The following is an 18,222-nucleotide window of genomic DNA, read 5'->3' as shown; positions in this document are numbered from 1 at the left end:
TTGAATTTTATAAATAGATGTAAATGTCAAATAAATCAGTGTAAATATATATATATATATATATATATATATATATATATATATATATATATATATATATATATATATATATATATATATATAGATAGTTAATTTATAAGTATATTGTATTGTTATTGCCCGTTACAAAATTACACTTAAGCGCTGCTTTGGATGTCATCCAATCAGAAGAAAGACTTTTGGTCAGGTGGAGCATCACAAGATGGACAATTAACCGTGTACAGTACGTCCATAAACCGAAAGAGAAAAAGAAGTCTTAGTTCCCAATACAAACCCCGGAATGGAGCCGTAATTTCACGAGTTGAGTGTTTTTATCAGATTTCTTCTCAAGTATTTTACCACAATAGGAACGACAACGTAAAGAATTTGCATATAACTGGCAAAGTATTCGAATGAACTATTATGCTAACAGCTAGCCTAGCTTTGTTATTTTTCATTAGCTGCCCCTCGCAGTTTGTGCTGGTACTACGTCAGGTAACGTTTGATAGTAATTTGTGTGAGTTGAATTACGTTTTAAAAATGTACAGACATCTTTTATGTGTATAGCGAGCTTATTAGAGTAAAAATATAAAATGTGCCATTCTTGTCTTTTTATCAGCGTGATCATGCTCAGCTCTCCTCATCTCCTGGCGGAGTTTTTCCATCTAAAGCCACGGAATGTTGGACTGGCGTGTCACAGCAGAGCAGGTTCAGAGGTCACCCTTCACTTATGTTTCACTCGAGTCATTTATTGATATTCATGTATAAAACAAGCTATAACTAAAAAACATCTCTCATATCCTATCACAGAAAATATGTGATACAGTTCTAGAAGTTGCACAATGCAGTACAAGAATGTGACAGTTAAGCATTTTATTGAAATGGTCTCTTTTTATAGTCTTTTTCTGTAATATTTGGTTGAAATAGTTTAATTTAGGTGAACATTCTCCCCCACAGACATTTTTAGCAATGATGTATTTATTCTCCAAGCTTCTGGCTGCAAACACCTGCATGACCTCGAACTGCTCACGTTCCATCTCCTGTGTCCGCTCCTTCTACTCTGCCGATGCCGGACTCTGCCTCAGGTATTTCTCACCCTGTTGAGAAGAAGACGTATTGGACGAGAGACACCGGTGAGGGTCCCGCCAGCCTCCTGGGAACCTGAGGGCTCCTGCAGAGAGCCAGAGGCACGAGCTTCCAGGGGGGCAACTGACCCAGGTGAATCATGCAGTGAGGACCACCTAAGCCAGCATCATAGCTGTTTTGTTTTGGTGCTTTTTCCCTGTCTGCAGCGTGGAGTGTTTTGAGAGGACTTGCCGTGCAGCACCATGAGAGCTTCCAGTGACAAGGTGAGTGTGACAGTCTGGCCCTGTGATGGCCCAGCAGACCTCAAAGAGTGGAGGAGAACAAAGGAAACGTCAATTGAGGTTGCTAAAAATCTGCTTTAATTGTTTGTTTTTTTAACAAGCGTAATGCTTCTTTAGGTAATAGAAATGTGCACTGAACATTTGTTCAGGAATTTTGTTTTAATAATGGAGTTTTATAGCATGTAAGAGACATAAGTCGAATAGAAGAATCCTTTATTAGTACCATAATGAGTAGAAATTGCAATTTTACAGAACACCGTAATCACACGATTTTATTCATGGCTGACAGAAAAAAATAAAAGACTACTGCAAAATAATCAGGTCCTCAGTTTTTGCTATTTATAGATATATGTTAGAGATTATGTTGTTCTATAGACTACTACTCCCAAAATAAGTAATATCCCTTTTTTCCCCTCAACATTAATTTATTTATAGATTAAATAGTAGACTTTACTTTGTGGTTCAAAGACAATTTGCAGGTTTAAAAAAATGCGAACCCAAAGTAGAATGAGCATTTTCCTTCATAAATAATGTTAAAAGTAGACATGGAAAAGAAAACAAGGAAAGAATTAATTCAATTTCTGTCACCTTGCTTGCCTTGGGGTCCAGTGGGGTCATCTGAGTTGGCTCTACGTCACCCTTCAATGGCAAAAATAGTTAAAGTGCTTATATTTAAAATGATTAAAAAAAAAAAAAAAAAAGCTTTCTCACACACACAGTTAAATGTTCAAGAATAAGCAAGCATCAAACAACATCCATGTATTATCCAGACCAAATCCCTCGAAGGAAATACAAAATAAAATTGAGGGGCAATGTCGGATAAATGCCAAAATTGATTTTTATGAAAATAAAAATCAAGCATTCATATTTTCAGCAGAATGAATTGGCAATTTATATTTACATTTTAGTCCAAATACAAAAACACATACGAGCAAGCTGTACATTGAAACAGTGTGATGAGAGCACTTATTATATTACAATATTTATTTTCTATTACTATTATCATCCGACTTTATGTGTATTTAGGTTCATCTTTTATTTGATCAAAAAAAAAACCTGTTTGAGAGACTTGGCAGTAAACAGCACCCTCTGCCTGCATTAAAAAATAATATTTACTAGTCTGAACATATTTGAAATGTTGTTTTTAAACACTCATCAAAGTAATTTCACTTGTACCTGATTTGAATATGTTAGTCCACTTTCTACATCTGCTTTTAGGCTTTTTGTTCGGTACCATTTTTCAGTCATATGCAAATTAGTCCCGCCCATCGTTGGATATGATTGGTTGCAAGTTGAACAGTCAACTCTTCAGACAAAAAAATGCTAAAATGAGCTTCTAATCCAATGTTACTTTTTTTTAAGGCTTCCTAGGTGTTCTATCTGGGATTTGGTTTACAGTATATCTCCAAAAACCAAACAACTTTGAAGCTTTTTTTTCTTCTTTTTTTTTGGTACTAGTACATACTTAAGCAATTTAAGAGATGATGTGAATATAAGTGCTTCTTCTTTGGAAAAAATGCCCTTTTTGGTCTAAATGCAAATGTAAACACACTCCTAAAGTTCTCAATTTTAGTTGCACATGTGAGGCGAGGCGAGGTTTAGCATGTTCTCTGTGTTTGGTTGCAGGCGTCCTCGCCCTGGATGCTGCTCGTCCTGCTGCTTTGCGTCGTCTGCGCTCTCTGCCAGGAGGAATATTCCGGGAACCACTCGGGTCTGGGCCGATGCTCTTGACGGATATCGTGTTTTGGATGCATCAGCTTGATTAACTAATCATTTACAGTATGTGTGGCTTAAATGTACAGGTGAGGACCACACCTTTGAGGGCTCGATCCTCGACCGCTATGACCACTTGAGGCCCCCCCAGCCAGGTCAGTCACGTGACTTTTAGGTGGCCAAAAGTCATAAGTGCTTTGAAGATGCAGAAGGTGAATTTATGCAAAATTAGACCAAAAATTTATTTGCACCGATAAGCCTGGAGGAAAACACTGCTGTGTTTTTAATAACAAAAAATTCAAAAATTAAATTAAATTAAATTGTCACGCCCCCACTTTGCCATTTTGCACATTTAGTGAAGCCCTGTCATTTAAAAAAAAAAAAAAAACTCAACTTAAAACCCATTTTTATTCTGTTGGTTTCAATTCAGGCGTTATGGTGGATGACTGGTTAGCACATCCGCCTCCCAGTGCAAAGGATGTGAGATCAAGTCCGGGCTTTGGCCTTCCTGGGTGGAGTTTGCATGTTCTCGGTGTGCCTGCGTGGGTTTCCTCCGGTTACTCCGGCTTCCTCCTACCTTCTAAAGACATGCAGGTTAATTGAACACTCTAAATTGTCCCTATGTGTGATTGTCAATGGTTGTTCGTCTTTGTGTGCCCTGGATTGGCTGGCAACCAGTTGAGGGTGTACCCCGCCTATTGCCCGAAGCCAGCTGGGATAGGCTCCAGCGTCCCCCGCGACCCTTGTGAGGAATAAGCAGTTTAGAAAATGGGTGTTTTCAATTCAGTATGACTCTGCACCTGTTGTGTTTTATGGTTAGGTTTCAACTCAGCATGAGACTTTTGACCTGTTTTAGTGTTTTTTAACTTGTTTAATAGTTTTTTATATGTTGTTTGATTTAGATTTTTTTTTTTTTTACAGCGCTTTGTTTCGGGTGTTTTAAAATTGCTTTATGAATAAAGCTGAGTTCATTGTTCTGTATGAAAGGTAGGCAGGCTACCAAATTTTACAGCTTTAATGGTGGTATCAAAGCCAGAAAGGCAGCTCACAGATTTGATATTTAAACTATTGTGTTGAAAGCAATTGTCGCTGTCCGGCAAAGGATTTTATACATCAAGTTATCTGAATCAGGGATGTCTTGATGCTGTGTGAAAATGTGCCTAAATAGGATGTTTTTCTGAGTTCTGTTAAAGGGGAAAAGTCAGATAAATGCCAAATTTTCTGTTAAGGCTCTTGTGGCTATTTTGCAGGATGTGTGAAAGGTGCTCCAGACTGGCCACTGTTGAGTGAACCTCAAACTAACAGACATTGTCATCTCCACCAGAGTCCTCCCATGGCTACGACGAGGACCAGAATCCCGAGGAGGATGATTACGACCCCTACGAGCCCGCCCCCACCCAGGTCACCATGATCACAGAGGACGCCTTCCCTTACATCACTACAACAGAGTCGCACTATGCCAAGAAGGACAAGCTGGGACGAAGGAAGGTGGGGTTGGGGGGTATCCTAGATCCCAATATCAATTCAACATTTTAAAAGAAAATGGTAGTAAAATAGATCACACATGCTCCTTATGTATAGACAAGACGCGTAAATATGTTTGCCATTAAATTCAGGCAAAAACGAACATGCCCATGGAAAGAAAAAACATTTCACCATCTCAGGTCCCGTTCAAGCACCAAGGACCTGACACCGGGTCCTCGGAGGAGTCGGGTGGCGACGCAGCCCTCGGTGAGGAGGGTCCCACCGAGTGCGATTGTGAACCCGGAGAGCCGGGGTTCGCCGGCTTTGCTGGACCCAAGGTACTCGTGTGGCAAAGCGCCGCTGATAGAGGTTTCTAGAACGGCCCATCAGAAGACTTATTTGCGCTCCTCACTTCCTTATAGGGCTTGCGAGGCCTGCAGGGTAAAATGGCAGCGCCAGGATTGCAAGGCAGAGAGGTGACTCTCCAAAATCATCACTGTCCAATGAAAAACTCCAAATAATGATATTAAAGGAAGTCAAAATGAGGAGAAATAAAGTACTGAGTTGTGTTTTAGGGTTATAAAGGAACAAAAGGAGTGCAAGGCCGAAGAGGAGATGCTGGCCCCGTGGTGAGTAACTCAAAATGGCTGATGGAGATTATGTTGCTATGGAAACCATAACTGATAGTAAATGTAAAGGAGAGTGATCAAGTTAAATTACAGTCTAAAAAAAAATCCAGTGTTTTTAAGTATTTTAGCATAAATACACTCACTTTCCACGTAATAATAATGTGATAGCAAATAAATAGCTTCTCTTTTATTCAAACAGCAAAACTTGGACTATTTTTTGTTTGTTTGTATCTATGTTTTCTCTTTGATTTCAGGGTGATCCTGGCGCTGAAGGTGAAGACGGAGGTTCAGGTTTCGACGGAGGCATGGTGAGGAATAGGCTAGAAAAGGCACAGAGTTTGTCCAAAAAATATTGATGTTGTTATTGTTATATTTGTTTTTTGTTTTTTTTTACTAGGGAGAACCAGGACTTATGGGTACCCGGGGTGAGCATGGACAGCCAGGTCTGAAGGTAAAACACACCTTGACATCCCTGAGATTATGCAAAAAGTGTACAGAGCTATTCTACTACTTGGACGAACTTCGTTCCTTAAAAATGCATGAAATGAATGATTTCTAATTTCTAGTTCCTGCTCGTAAAATAGCCACAAGAGTTTTACAAGTACTGATACCTTGAAATAAGGACGGGTATCGGCCCGGTGCCATTACAGTACCTGGTATCGGTACTCGCCCATCCCTAGTGGAGGGGGTCAATTAAAAGAACCAATAGTAAGTTCAATATTGTAATTGGAAAATCACAAAGTTGTACGCCAAGGAATTACAAAGGTCTCTTTCAACAAGTAAAGCAGAATGAGCCAATTTCAGTGTTCACTTTCTCTTTATACGTTTCCACACGCCCTTTCTGGTACAGCGGGTTGGGGGAGTTCAAACCGCTTTTCGAGATTAACAATACCACAACAAGTGACGGTTTGAACCAGTTCTTGCAGGTGCTTATCGTTCACAAAATCAGAACCTTACTAGATGCAGTTCATTAATTATAAACTCGCGTCCTTTCAAGGCCTCAGTCCTTGAGCAGATGAAGTCCCCCAGTGGAACAAGGGAGTCCCCAGTGGGAGTGCTCCCCAGATCCCACTCCAAAGAATCCAAAAAGTGATCTTATGCTGAGCTGCTTGGTGCATAGGCAGAATAGTCAGAATCATCGAGCCCCATCTCCAGGTCTGACTCCAAAACGCTGACCCGCTTCCAAGAAATGGAAGAATGTGATCCTTTTTTTTTTTTTTAAATCAATGGTTCTGGGCCATGCTTTGTCTGGTCCCCTCACTTAGCCTCGGGTGACTCTACTAGGGGGCATAAAGCCCTTGACAACAGGGACATCTAAACCCTTCCACCTTCACAATTTTGACCGTCAGGGGTCACATGACTCTTCCTGTTTGTAGGGTAACGCCGGCATGGAGGGACCACGAGGAGGAGTCGGAGGGCCTGGTAACACTGTAAGGAACCCCAATTGACCAATCAATCAATCTGATTTTAATATAAAAGTCAAACGTTGCATTATTTTGTTTATTTAGGGTTCTCGTGGTGATTCTGGCACTCCGGGATCAAGGGGAGGTAAAGGTCCCAAGGTAAAAATCTGATGAACTTTTTGTTTTTTTTCTGGTGTGACAGAAATATTCTTCCATAGAAGGGAGACTTTGTAAATATAAATTGGAAAATGCAACTGTTGCTAACGGTGACTTTTATACAATGCACGTTAACGTACGTAAGTGATGCTACATTCAAATCTTGCAAGGAGCTTGAACTGCAAACGCAACCTTTACTTATATTTATCATGCATGATCTATTTTTCTATCCAGGGTTCCGTGGGTGAAGAGGGCAAGGTGGGAGTTGAAGGACCAAATGGACGCAAGGTAATTAAAGAGGAATTGAAAGATTAAAGCTTATGTCAGGAGGAGAAGGATAAATCTTGTAAATGCTGTTGGCCAGTAGAGGTCGCCATTGAGTTCTCACTGTCTTGTCATATCCTGCAGGGCCAGACTGGAGCGCCTGGATTCCCAGGAGATATCGGCGACCGAGGATACAATGTAGGACACCTCGCACACGCCCTCGCTTTTCACCTGGAATTTGTCATGTTTTTTTATACACTTGAATTTGAAACACTTAAAAAAAATTAGGAACAGCATCATTTATGCTTTGCTTTTTGGTGGTGGTCTAAGCAAGGCACTGAAAATCGAGGCACTATCTCAAGGCGCCGCTGTACATCATTTTTTTTATTCTTTATTATTTAGATAAAACACATGTATTCAATATATTTAAATTACATTTATTTATTTATTCTATCTGAATATTTCCTTCTTTGTTCCCCTCAGGGTTATCCTGGCCAGACCGGTGGCCGCGGGCCCGGTGGACCAAAGGTACCCACTAATTATCTGTCATTATCATTTATTGTATGTTGTCCCTCTATACATGGACAAGCTGATTCAAGTACAATACTGTATGTCTGTTGTTCACATTAGCCCCTTATTGATTTTAGTCTGTCAAGCAAAGAGGACATTATGACAAACAAGATGAAGAGCCCTATGGCAGCAGAACAGAACAGAGTGTTATGTTAAACATCTACAATTTATTTTGTTTGTCGAACTCTATATACAAAGTTTAGACTGTTAACATAAAGTATATGATATCATTTACCTGTATAAATGGTATACCGAGCATGTATTTACCTTTTGTCGGAAGACATGCGCGATAAAGAAGTCAATTTTTTAGCAAGTATAGCCCGTAGTTATCATTGTTATTACTGTCCACACAGAATATCTGCCAAACTCTTTTCGTGTCAGTGTGGAGATTTCACTTTCGTTATGAGGCACCCAACAACATAACGGATACATGCATACTGAAATAGCAAAGATTCTTTTTTAAAGGGCGTGAAAAAAAAAGGCAAAAAATGGTGTGACTTATTAAATTAATATATAAATCAGGTTGACACTTTTGCTATGGTTTTAGTAGAAAAACAAAAGACTCACAGTTTATGACTAAGTGTGTCGGTTAGTCACAAGGATGTCACACCACCAACTACAGGAAGTTATTTGTATATACACAAATGAATTTTGGGAAGCTTTGAATGTTAGTTTCAATTCACGCGACACCGAAACAAAGCTGGGGCTATTTTCTTTTGTAAAGTAATTTCCGTATCTATTTCTGTGAAATGACACTAAACATAATTATCTAGTATTTGGATTTAATTCTACTATTTACTCTAGTACATTTCACTGACTTTTTAATGTAGCGCCACAATCAGAGCAAAAATTGTACATTGCACACACTGTCATTGTGTAAAATAAAATTTAACTAACGCACACCCTTGTCACAAATATTTGTCACGCTTGCATGTCTCTCTTGGTCATGGAAACAGCTGAAATAGTTTCCATGGAATCCAATAATCGGCTCTTTGGTGACATGAGTGTAGACTATGCATTGAAGGATTCCTACTGTGCAGTTATTAAAATTATAAAACAAACACATTATCTCTTTGTCAGGGTACCAGAGGTTTTGGCGGCATTCCAGGCAGCGATGGTGACCCCGGAGAAGATGTGAGTGTGTATATAAATTTATAGACCTAAACTGGGCAAAGTATGGCCAACTGAGCATTTAGATTATCTTGAGTCCTATAAAAATTTGTTGCTTTTTTAAAAAGCTGTTTTTGCCTAAAATTGGTTAAGTACAATGTATTTATTACTAATGTATCTAATTAAATAATTGGTTAAGTAATTTAATTTAAATAAAATAAAATAAAAATGTATTAGTAAAATAAACACTTTTAAATATCCATTCTCTTGAGCACAAAAAAAAAATTGCCACCTGGTACAATTTGCACAATCAGCTTCTCATCTATGTCATCCCATTTGTCCTCTCAGGGTCCCATTGGTGTCCCGGGACTGATGGGAGAGCCAGGTTTCTTCGGGACTAAGGTGACAAAGCCACTTTATGCTCTCACCGATTTCAGCGTGACACTGAAGCGGTCATATTGACTGTTGCAGGGCAGCAAAGGGGAGCGCGGCCTTCGAGGACCCCGAGGCAGGATTGGCTCTGTGGTGAGTGAGCACTGCAACGCATGTTATAAGTTTGATTCCTGAGGCTGAGTGAGGCCAAGTAAGCTATACTGTTTACGGCATTTTATGCATTATTTTATACAAGTTGGAGCTTTCATGTAGTTTTTACTACCTATCGGTATACCAGTATTTACTCAAAACTCAAGAAGCTTTCTTTTTTGTATATACATTTGTCCTGATATTTACAATGAGTGATTTAAAAAATAATAATAATAATTCTGGTCCTTCCATCAGGGTCCTGCAGGTGAGCAAGGAGATGCTGGGATACCTGGCAAACTAGGACCGAAGGGCCTCCAGGGACCCCTTGTGAGTACTCACTACACAACACTGACAACCGCACAAGCTCAACAAAACTTACGTGTGTGCTGTGTTTTGCAGGGGCCCAAGGGCGAGACCGGACCGGACGGTGACGCGGTGAGACTAGTCATACAATCAAGAGCTATTTGTAGTTGTAGTTGTTATTATTATCATCACTATAAACGTCAACTTCCTGCTGGGAATTCTGCTCGTTTGGCTTCCTCATCATGATTTTCTTTGATGCATGCAGGGTGCAAAGGGTAGGAAAGGAGCAAAGGGCCAAAAAGGACAAAAGGTAAAGAGTTTTTCAGTACGTTTGACACACTTAAGCATCACTCTTGAGTGATTTTGGTTTCTGCTTTCAGGAGGCGGTTGGCGATCGTGGAGACAAAGGAGAGGTGTGCTCGTCACTAACACAGAAACTGAAACACTGGAACCACAAATTACCATAAGGGTTTCCCGCTTGTAAAGTTCAACAGGATACAAACTAAAGATCAAAGATATTCTTTTTTTTAGATGAATGTCATGTTCAAAAGATTTGGATTCCTCTGTTGCGCCTCCAAGATTTGAAAATACTTCTATTCAGTGATAATTTTGTCGACGAAACACTTTCGTCATAATTTTTGTCGAAATTTAATCAAGCCATTCATTGAGACGATAACGATAACTAAAATTGACAATTTCGTCAGGGACTAAAACGAAAAGGAAAAGAACACAGTGACGAAAATTCACTCAATCCAATCAGAAGGAATGGAACGCTGGTGGGACCACTCAGAAACTGTTTAGTGTTCACTGCACTTTATTTAATGTTCAAACATGTTAACATTCATTGCGCAGCTGTAAGATTAATCTCAAGCAATTATGCACTTTTTTTATTTAGGTGAAAACAAAAGTTATATTATTGTCAGTTCAACATGTTTCATTGTAACAACGTTTTATTAAATGTGCCTTGTGTGTTAAACTAGTTACAAATAGGTGTGTTATAATTTTCTGTATAAAAGTTTAAATGTTTGCTGACGGAAAATATCGACTAAACTGTCAATTTAGTTAACTAAAATTGCTATTTTTTTCGTCTAAAACTAAAATACAATCAGATGACTAAAACTTTAATTTTAGTCAAAAGACTAACTAAAACTAAATTCAAATTTCTTGTCAAAATGAACACTGGTTCAATTTGGGCTAAAGTTACAAATGGTTGAGTGGCCTTACGGTGAGGGGGGTGGCATCCATTTTGTTTCAAGTTTACCATTGTAACGTTTTTTTTTCTAAAACTTTGGGCCTACTTGGTAGTAAACTACTGTGCCGCACTAGTAACATTTCCGAGGCCCTACTAGGAGATATCTGTCACTATCACTAGTAGCCTCCTTGACCCTACTAGTAGTTGCAACATGACAAGTGGCTGCCATCTTGTAATGAGCACTTTCAACACCTTTAAAATCTAACATACTGTAAAAAAAAAAAAAAATCTTTGTTATCCTGCTCACACTGCTCTCCTCACACATATTCAATTTGTTTTTTAAGTCGAGTTGTTGTGGTTAGTGATGCAGTTTGAAGCATCACGGTAATATTGACTCAACTGGATAAACCCACTGAATTTTGGCCTGTGTGAGCTTTTTGGTGGATATTTTTAGCTGAAACTGATAAGCTAGTCGAACAAGGGTTTCCCCAAAATGGTTGCGGAGATTTGCTGAAAAATAATCAAGTTATACTGTGTACTTTAATTTGAAGAGTTTTTTTTTTTTAATTATGCACCGGATTTTCTAAGCCACACAAAAAAAGTTCCCCAAAAAGGCTGTATTTCCTAACACACAAAAAAAAACTTAATTTCTTTGGAACACCTCCTCTGGGAGGACGTTACAGATAAGACCAGTGCGAAGGATATCGAATAAAAGCTCAAATGGCTGTTAATGTCAATACATAAAATTTCTCATCTTTCGTTAAAAAATAAAAGAAGAGAAATATGACTCAAATTGTTTTTCAGCACACAATTTTTCTCCTTCGTTTTTCCAGCGTGGCCCAAAAGGTTTGGACGGTCGGACCGGCAATTCCGGCCCCGTGGGTCCTCCCGGCATCCCGGGATCCCGGGGGGCTCGAGGCCCCCTCGGAGACCCTGGCGGGAAAGGCCAAGCCGGTCCAAAAGGAGCGCTAGGTCCCACTGTAAGTCTTGTTTGCTATTTCAGAATGTTTGTGAAGAAAAGTGGAAGCCAGAAGTGGAAAATGCATTTGAGTTAACAAATGTGACCGAATGTTGCCTTCAGGGTCCCGGGCTATCGGACGAACAGGTGCTGCAGCTATGCCGCGGCGTGGTCACGGCTCAGATCTCGCAGTACGCCGCTTCCATCCGGGCCAAGTGCACGCAGGGTTGCCCCATCAACAATCGCACGCTGATCGGACCCCCTGGAGCCAAAGGCCCCCCGGGATCCGCCGGCAAAACCGTAAGTATCCCAAGCATTCATACTGGCCAGATTTCATCCTCCTCTTGTGGTATCACGAAGAAGGAATGAACCCACAATCCTGTCCCAAGTCAACCCACACCACACTGTTACTTAAATTCTCATATGTTGAAAAACAAGCACAATAAATTAGGAAAATAAATATAATGAATAATGTAAAAGTATCTTTAAATAGGGAGTTACAAATCGATGATAAAAATAAAATCTATTTTAGGCTCTTTTTTCTTTTTTTTTGCATGGATGATGCATTTATTATCAGATTACAAAGTATCACTTTATCATCAAATAAAAAAAAAAGTTTAAAATTATCTATTGTATTATTTATTCAATTACTTCCTTGTCTAATTATCCTGCTTAATATAATAAATGAAATATTATGTTCACATTATTACTTTTAGTAGCTACATTAATTTATTAAAGCACATTAGTAAGTGTAAAATAAACATTTCCTTTTTTTTGTTTTGCTTGTATAATTCATTTTATATCTCAACTATATTTGTATAGCAATTTAAAAAAAAAATCACATTTTGAATAAATATTTTCAATTACAAAAATACTAATTTTTTTGAGAAAGTATAAATGATATCATTTATATTTATTTACGCACTGACTTCATTCCATCTCTTGTAGGGAAAAGTGGGCAAAGCTGGATCCAAGGGAAACCGCGGTGTTCAGGGAGACCGAGGCCTGGAGGGAGAGAAAGGATCACAGGGTGAACGAGGTCTGCCATCAGCTTTTCTTTTTTTTTTTCATTTTCAAAATAATTTTTATTTCATGCGTGGAAGTTGATAAGTGCCTTTATGAGCAGGCAATAAAGGTCCTAAAGGAATTCCAGGTGATCAAGGAAAAGGCTTCCAAGGACTTGATGGACCACAAGGGGTCCCCGGTGAGACCATGTTTTCATTGTTATGACCAAGTTACTTTGGTCACCCCCCCCAAAAAAAAAAACTCTCCTCATTTTCTGTAGCGTTAACATGGGCACTAGCATTAGCCGTTAGCCGCTAAAGATGGTGATGTGACGTGCATGGAGCGCTCACTCATGTTACAATTGACCTAGCTTATCTTGGTGGTTGTTTTATTTCAAAGGGTGGTACACAGCTTTAAGATGACTTTCACTACCTTTTTCCACAGTTTGAAATAAAGAAATATATCAAATATGAACAAAAATAGAGAAATTTTTATTATGCTTTGATCTGTCTAGCAATTACCAGTTAAAACTTTGATCTGTACACTTACATTTATTTTTGCTATTAATTCAAAAATTATTTAAAACTAAGTATGAAAATTTTGATAATCATTTGACGTGTCCTAGCTGGTTTTACGTCAACAACAGAGATGCTGAAGACTTTAATTTAAAGATAAATGAGCTATTGTTTGTTGTTTTTTGGAGCCGTTTAAGACCACTTTTATTATTTCCTTAGGTTTTCCGGGTGAGCCTGGTGTAGCCAAAAACGGCATGGAGGGTCCGTATGGCGCCCGAGGGTTCCCAGGTCCAATGGGCATCACCGGGATGCTGGGAATCCCTGGCATTCCAGGTTTCTGCGAAGCTCGGGACTGCAGCATCCACGCGCCGGTGATGCGCAAAGAGCAGGGTCTGGTTAAGGGACCCCGCAGTTCCTAAACTAAAGATTAAACAAGTGGGAGAGTCACTTGGTCATCATCATTTTGCATTATTTAAGCTTCAAGCTGATCAAAATGTTAGCAGCCCGAGTACCAACCTGAGGGGCACTCCGCTCCAGGAACATTCTGTTTTGTATCCATTTTCTTGGTTGGCAAAAAGTATTTTACCATTCAGTCCTAGTTTTTTATTCTGACGTGTAAAAAGCAAATGAGCATTCAGCACCATTGGGAAGTATTTACAACGCTTCACTTTGTCCTCATTTTTGTATCTTACGTCTTTATTCCACAATGGATTTTTTTCGTCATAAAATTCTACACGCAATGCATACTCACAACCCGAAAATAGTTTTTATAAAATGTTTTCAAATGTGTTCAAATTTAAAAAAATAAAAATAAATAACACTGATGAATATCATATATATTCATAGCCTCTGCTCAAAAGTGTATTGATGCAGATTTGGTAGCAATTACAGCCTCAATTATTTCGGATGCCACAAGCCAGGCACACTTTGGCCAGTTTGGCCTTTCAAGCTTCCATCAAGTTGGAGCGGGAATATAACAAAATGTGGAAAAAGTGGATGCGCTGTGAATATTTTCTAGATGCACGGTAAGTAAATAAAGGATGGTGTGTAAATATGATGTAAAGTATCTCAAATACATGTACTGTGCTCTGAAGTGTTTCAGATAAACTGCCTGATGTTTTGTTTAATTTATGTCCTCTTCACTTTGGTTGTCACAGGAATGATCGTTATACAGTTGTTATTGTTTCCCCACACAAATTCCAAGGCAACACAGTGATCATGGATGAAAGGAATCAAGCTCTGGTGATTTTAGTGTTCAAATACTCCATTCAAATGTGAAGTTTATTAATAGTTCCGTGGGTTTGACTGCTTTGGGATGGCACCAAGAGGCATTTGCTAGTTGGGAAAACAACATTTTTAAATAAATACATTTACAACATCATATTTGTTCTGATTTTAATTATTTTATATGATTTTTTTTTGGGAGGGGGGGGGGGGGTAGCTCTTGAAGAAATATGGTATAAAACAAAATACATTGTAGACGTTTGACATCTACAATGCTTTGTCCTGTTCTCCTGCCTTCGGACCTGAACTATTGCTTTATCCTGTTTTGCTAAATGTGGAAGTTAGTGACAGAGAACTTTTTTTTTTTTTTACTCATCACCATTTTTATAATTGAATGCATTTGACAAAATGGTATCCTCAGTTCGGTTTTATGAGTTTATGTAGTTAATTTCAACTTTCAGTGTTAAATATCGCCTACAATAAGAGACTACAGTACTGTATTCAAAATATAAACAAATTTTGATTGGGCTACACGGCGCCTATTCATCACGTGATTTTCGAGAAAGTGAAACTTAAGCTGCATTCAAGGACAGTGGGAAGTCCGAATTTTCTAACGTTATACCATTAATTAGACGCGGGAAAGCCTCATCGAACTCGTCAATCAGCAAGAGGGTCAAGTTGCGAAGTCGGTGGGAAAAAAGGGCCCGACTTCACCGACTGGTTCACCCCGAGGTCCCTCGAAATTGGCGACGCCCCCGTAGACGCCCGTGTTTGTTTTGTTTTTTTCCGAGTGGTTCATTTCCTTTTCGTTCATTTCAAACACATCATTTGGAGAAGCAGGTCATCTGCGCTGCCAACAATGCGTACAATTCCTATGACCTTCTTCCTAATGTCACTCAGTAAGTTTTTTTTTTTCAAAAATTGTATGAATTATGTTCATATTCTACTGTAACTTTATATTATTCCTGCTAGGTGGCGTCTGGGCTCGAAGTGAGGTAATGCACGTTCAAACCGTTTTGGGTGCCAACTGTTCATTACCATGCAGAGCAAAAATCAAACAAGGAGTGCAGTACTTGTTCGTGAGCTGGTACAAGGTAAATGCATCGACTGTGTTGTGCTTTTTTTTTTGCGTTTGTCCCGTTTTGTTTGTTTTCACTTTCATTTTCAGTTATTTTTCTCATATGTTAAATTCTGCGTTGGCTCACGGTATTTAGCAAACAAGTATTTTCCTCAATTTTGAGGTTGGATACCACATCGCTCTTATCCGCGAATGAGTCTGGTGTAAACAAAGTTGATAGGTGGAAACCCGGAAGTTGGAAGTCGGAAGAAGAGTATATAGTCCATTGAACAGGGCCAATGGCAACCTTCCAGACCCACTTAATTTCTTTCACAAAAGTCGGTGTGGCTTGTCAGGCTAGAATACTAATTAGGCCTATATGCCACTTTATTTTCTATGATGGTAGTTTTTTTGTGTGTGTAATATAATAATGTACTGTATAAAGCTAAAGAAAAAACGAACCCCTCCTACCTTCTCAGCCGCTTACTGAACCGCGTCGATGTGACAGATGCAGCTGCTCGGTGACCCGCCGACGCCAAAGCGCCGTGGCCTGGTGACGCGCGACCTGCCCGACGGTTTGGTCGAGCACTATTTGGGCCAAAAGCGGCAGGTGGTTCTTGAGAACAGCAGCAACATCCTCCTGCCCAACGTCACCTGCGGCGACCACGGCTCGTACATCTGCCGCCTGTACGCGCCCATCGGGGAGAGGAACCTCGAGGGAGAGGTGATCCTCCAATTGTCGGGTGCGAATCGCCGGAAATGGGAAATGTTCCGGAATTGTGGCTTAACTTTTGTTATGTGTGCCCCAACTTTTGAAGTTACTGTATTAGACGTACCTTGGTCAAGCAGTGTAGCGTTATCATAGCCAACTTTGTAATTCGTTATTGAAGGAAACTTAATGTTATCGTTATTGGGATATAACTATGTCAGGATATATGATTTAACTCCAAAACAGTGGCTCCAAATTTGCTCCTTTTTTCCCCCCTTTAAAAAAAAAAAAAAATCAAATACGGATTAATGCCATTTTAACATCCCAATTATAATATTGAACATTGACTATTTATTTGACTATTTACAGATTGCAGAGACATACCCGTTGGAAACCTGAGACTGGATGATGATGATGATGATGATGATGATGATGATTTTGATGATAACAATGTGATAATTTGGGTTTCCGTTTCACTGATCCTTGCTGTTTTCAGCTTCCTAGTGGTTATAGTAAGTAATGCACTCAAACACGCGGCATGGCAATTTGATAGAATGCGTTGCTACTTTGTAAAATTAGTAGTTGTTTTGAATTGTGAATTATTATCTATGCTAATTTATGTTAGTCCATTTGTTGCATTTCACATTATATGTTAGCATTAAGTTAGCAGACATCTGTTTGGAAAAAAAAAACTATGGTTTGATCTTTGAACATTTTAGTATATGCGTGTATTATTTTTAAATTAGTGTGTTTTTAATAAGTTTAAAAATGTAAACCTTTTTTCCTTTTAATGTTTTTATGAACCTGTATAGTATTTCTGCATCTTCATTGTTGTTCATATCTGAGTGCTTGCGCGGTTTAGCGCAACACATTAAATGGGTTTGTGTGCATTTCTTAAAAGAAATAAAAAATAACGCAATTTTCTACCCCCACAGATCATGTTGAGAAGGCTGCGGCAGTACCAAAAGATACCGTGGAAAGCAATCAATGCATCACCCGAAGGGTTTTGAGAGTCCGGTCATGGATCTCCAATTTTGTGTGCCTGATCAATAGGAAATACAATGCAATGCAATACAGACTCAAATGATAAAAATATAAATATACAGACAGTAAAAGCAACATGAGGATATAATAAAATGAAGAGCAAATGATCGATGGTGTAAAGTTTCTGAAAGTAAAAGGAGTAAAATGAGAAAATAGAGCAAATAAGGAAATATCAGTGAAAAGCTAAGTTAGAAAGATGGGCCTGAAGCTGTTTTTAAAAACAAGAATGTTCTCTCTGCAGACGCAAGGTTCTACGGATTGTAAGTGCGTGTCCTATATATTACAGTGAAACCCACTGCTGGGTAAATACGTACATTATAAATGCATTGAGATGCTAATCAGTAAACTTGTACATGTGCACTGTAAGATTTGTATGAAAATGTATTTATTTGAAACTTATCAGGCTTATAACTGTGAGACACTTTAACAGCACTGAAATAAAATATTAAGGCTTAACCCCTTATCGTATATATGGAATGACTTGTGCAACGACTCAACACTCAAGACAAAGCTGTTTTTTTATACCTTGTTGCCGTAACAAGTCATGTTATCAAATGAGAAAGAATGTGAAATATAGAAATCACTTCGTAAACGGGGATTTTACCTATCCTTTGATTTTAGTAGTTATTTGGTCATTATGTATCGTTATTGATTATTTGAATGTAATTGATACTTTTTATGATTATGTGATCAATCTTATTCATTTTCAGTGTCTGACAACCGTGCATTTGTTAATTTCTTGTTTAAGTAAAGTACATTTTAAAAAAGCTAGTGAAAAAATAAGTTTGTATGGTAACGTGCATTAATGACGTCTTAGCTCAATGCTACCTTCAAAGCCAACGATCTTAATTTCAACTAATTCCCGCTGGATGAAACCCATATTTAAAATTTGCATAGGTCTTTATATGAGTTGTCGTGGCCGAGTGGTTAAGGCGATGGACTAGAAATCCATTGGGGTCTCCCCGCGCAGGTTCGAATCCTGCCGACAACGTTCTTTTT

At 38.8% G+C, this 18,222-nt stretch overlaps 2 protein-coding genes and 1 non-coding gene across 16 annotated transcripts; all 3 read left to right on the top strand.

Annotated features, from left to right (window-relative positions):
- The first annotated feature begins 211 nt into the window (after window positions 1-211).
- LOC144057329 (uncharacterized) lies at window positions 212-14,570 on the top strand. Of its 11 annotated transcripts, none has more exons than XM_077574763.1 (28): window positions 212-513; window positions 638-726; window positions 1,104-1,367; window positions 3,012-3,096; window positions 3,188-3,253; window positions 4,423-4,586; window positions 4,763-4,900; window positions 4,985-5,038; window positions 5,138-5,191; window positions 5,446-5,499; window positions 5,589-5,642; window positions 6,568-6,621; window positions 6,700-6,753; window positions 6,985-7,038; window positions 7,159-7,212; window positions 7,498-7,542; window positions 8,665-8,718; window positions 9,043-9,096; window positions 9,166-9,219; window positions 9,472-9,543; window positions 9,616-9,651; window positions 9,785-9,829; window positions 9,900-9,932; window positions 11,545-11,691; window positions 11,793-11,969; window positions 12,618-12,708; window positions 12,796-12,873; window positions 13,409-14,570. In XM_077574763.1, exons 3-28 carry the CDS (start codon window positions 1,347-1,349, stop codon window positions 13,606-13,608), a joined length of 1,992 nt encoding a protein of 663 aa, XP_077430889.1. In that variant the 5' UTR covers window positions 212-513; window positions 638-726; window positions 1,104-1,346; the 3' UTR covers window positions 13,609-14,570. The 11 variants fall into 11 exon arrangements, with proteins under 11 accessions (XP_077430889.1, XP_077430892.1, XP_077430893.1 ...); XM_077574766.1 differs by having other exon boundaries at window positions 1,009-1,367; XM_077574767.1 differs by having other exon boundaries at window positions 212-535.
- Window positions 14,571-15,004: 434 nt separating this feature from the next.
- cd83 (CD83 molecule) lies at window positions 15,005-17,679 on the top strand. 4 transcript variants are annotated; one of them, XM_077574632.1, is made up of 5 exons: window positions 15,014-15,312; window positions 15,386-15,507; window positions 15,979-16,213; window positions 16,549-16,691; window positions 17,115-17,679. In XM_077574632.1, exons 1-5 carry the CDS (start codon window positions 15,273-15,275, stop codon window positions 17,187-17,189), a joined length of 615 nt encoding a protein of 204 aa, XP_077430758.1. In that variant the 5' UTR covers window positions 15,014-15,272; the 3' UTR covers window positions 17,190-17,679. The 4 variants fall into 4 exon arrangements, with proteins under 4 accessions (XP_077430756.1, XP_077430760.1, XP_077430759.1 ...); XM_077574630.1 differs by having other exon boundaries at window positions 15,005-15,312; window positions 16,549-17,331; XM_077574634.1 differs by lacking the exon at window positions 16,549-16,691 and having other exon boundaries at window positions 15,008-15,312; window positions 15,979-16,194.
- Window positions 17,680-18,132: 453 nt separating this feature from the next.
- Window positions 18,133-18,214, top strand: trnas-aga (transfer RNA serine (anticodon AGA)). The gene has a single exon. It is a non-coding gene; the product is annotated as a tRNA-Ser (tRNA).
- The last annotated feature ends 8 nt before the right edge of the window (window positions 18,215-18,222 follow it).

This window comes from Vanacampus margaritifer, chromosome 9 (assembly GCF_051991255.1).
Source record: "Vanacampus margaritifer isolate UIUO_Vmar chromosome 9, RoL_Vmar_1.0, whole genome shotgun sequence".
Lineage (NCBI taxonomy): Eukaryota > Metazoa > Chordata > Actinopteri > Syngnathiformes > Syngnathidae > Vanacampus > Vanacampus margaritifer.
Note: the sequence above shows the minus strand (reverse complement) of the source record. Positions and strands in the feature narration are given on the sequence as shown.

Excerpts from the sequence above, each read along its gene's own strand:
- LOC144057329 (XM_077574763.1), top strand. The coding sequence starts at position 1,347 with ATGAGAGCTTCCAGTGACAAG. Across the intron at positions 7,213-7,497 it reads TCGGCGACCGAGGATACAAT|GGTTATCCTGGCCAGACCGG; the intron begins GTAGGACACCTC and ends TGTTCCCCTCAG. Across the intron at positions 12,874-13,408 it reads TGGACCACAAGGGGTCCCCG|GTTTTCCGGGTGAGCCTGGT; the intron begins GTGAGACCATGT and ends TTATTTCCTTAG.
- cd83 (XM_077574630.1), top strand. The coding sequence starts at position 15,273 with ATGCGTACAATTCCTATGACCTTCTTCCTAATGTCACTCA. Across the intron at positions 15,313-15,385 it reads CTTCTTCCTAATGTCACTCA|GTGGCGTCTGGGCTCGAAGT; the intron begins GTAAGTTTTTTT and ends TATTCCTGCTAG. Across the intron at positions 16,214-16,548 it reads GGTGATCCTCCAATTGTCGG|ATTGCAGAGACATACCCGTT; the intron begins GTGCGAATCGCC and ends GACTATTTACAG.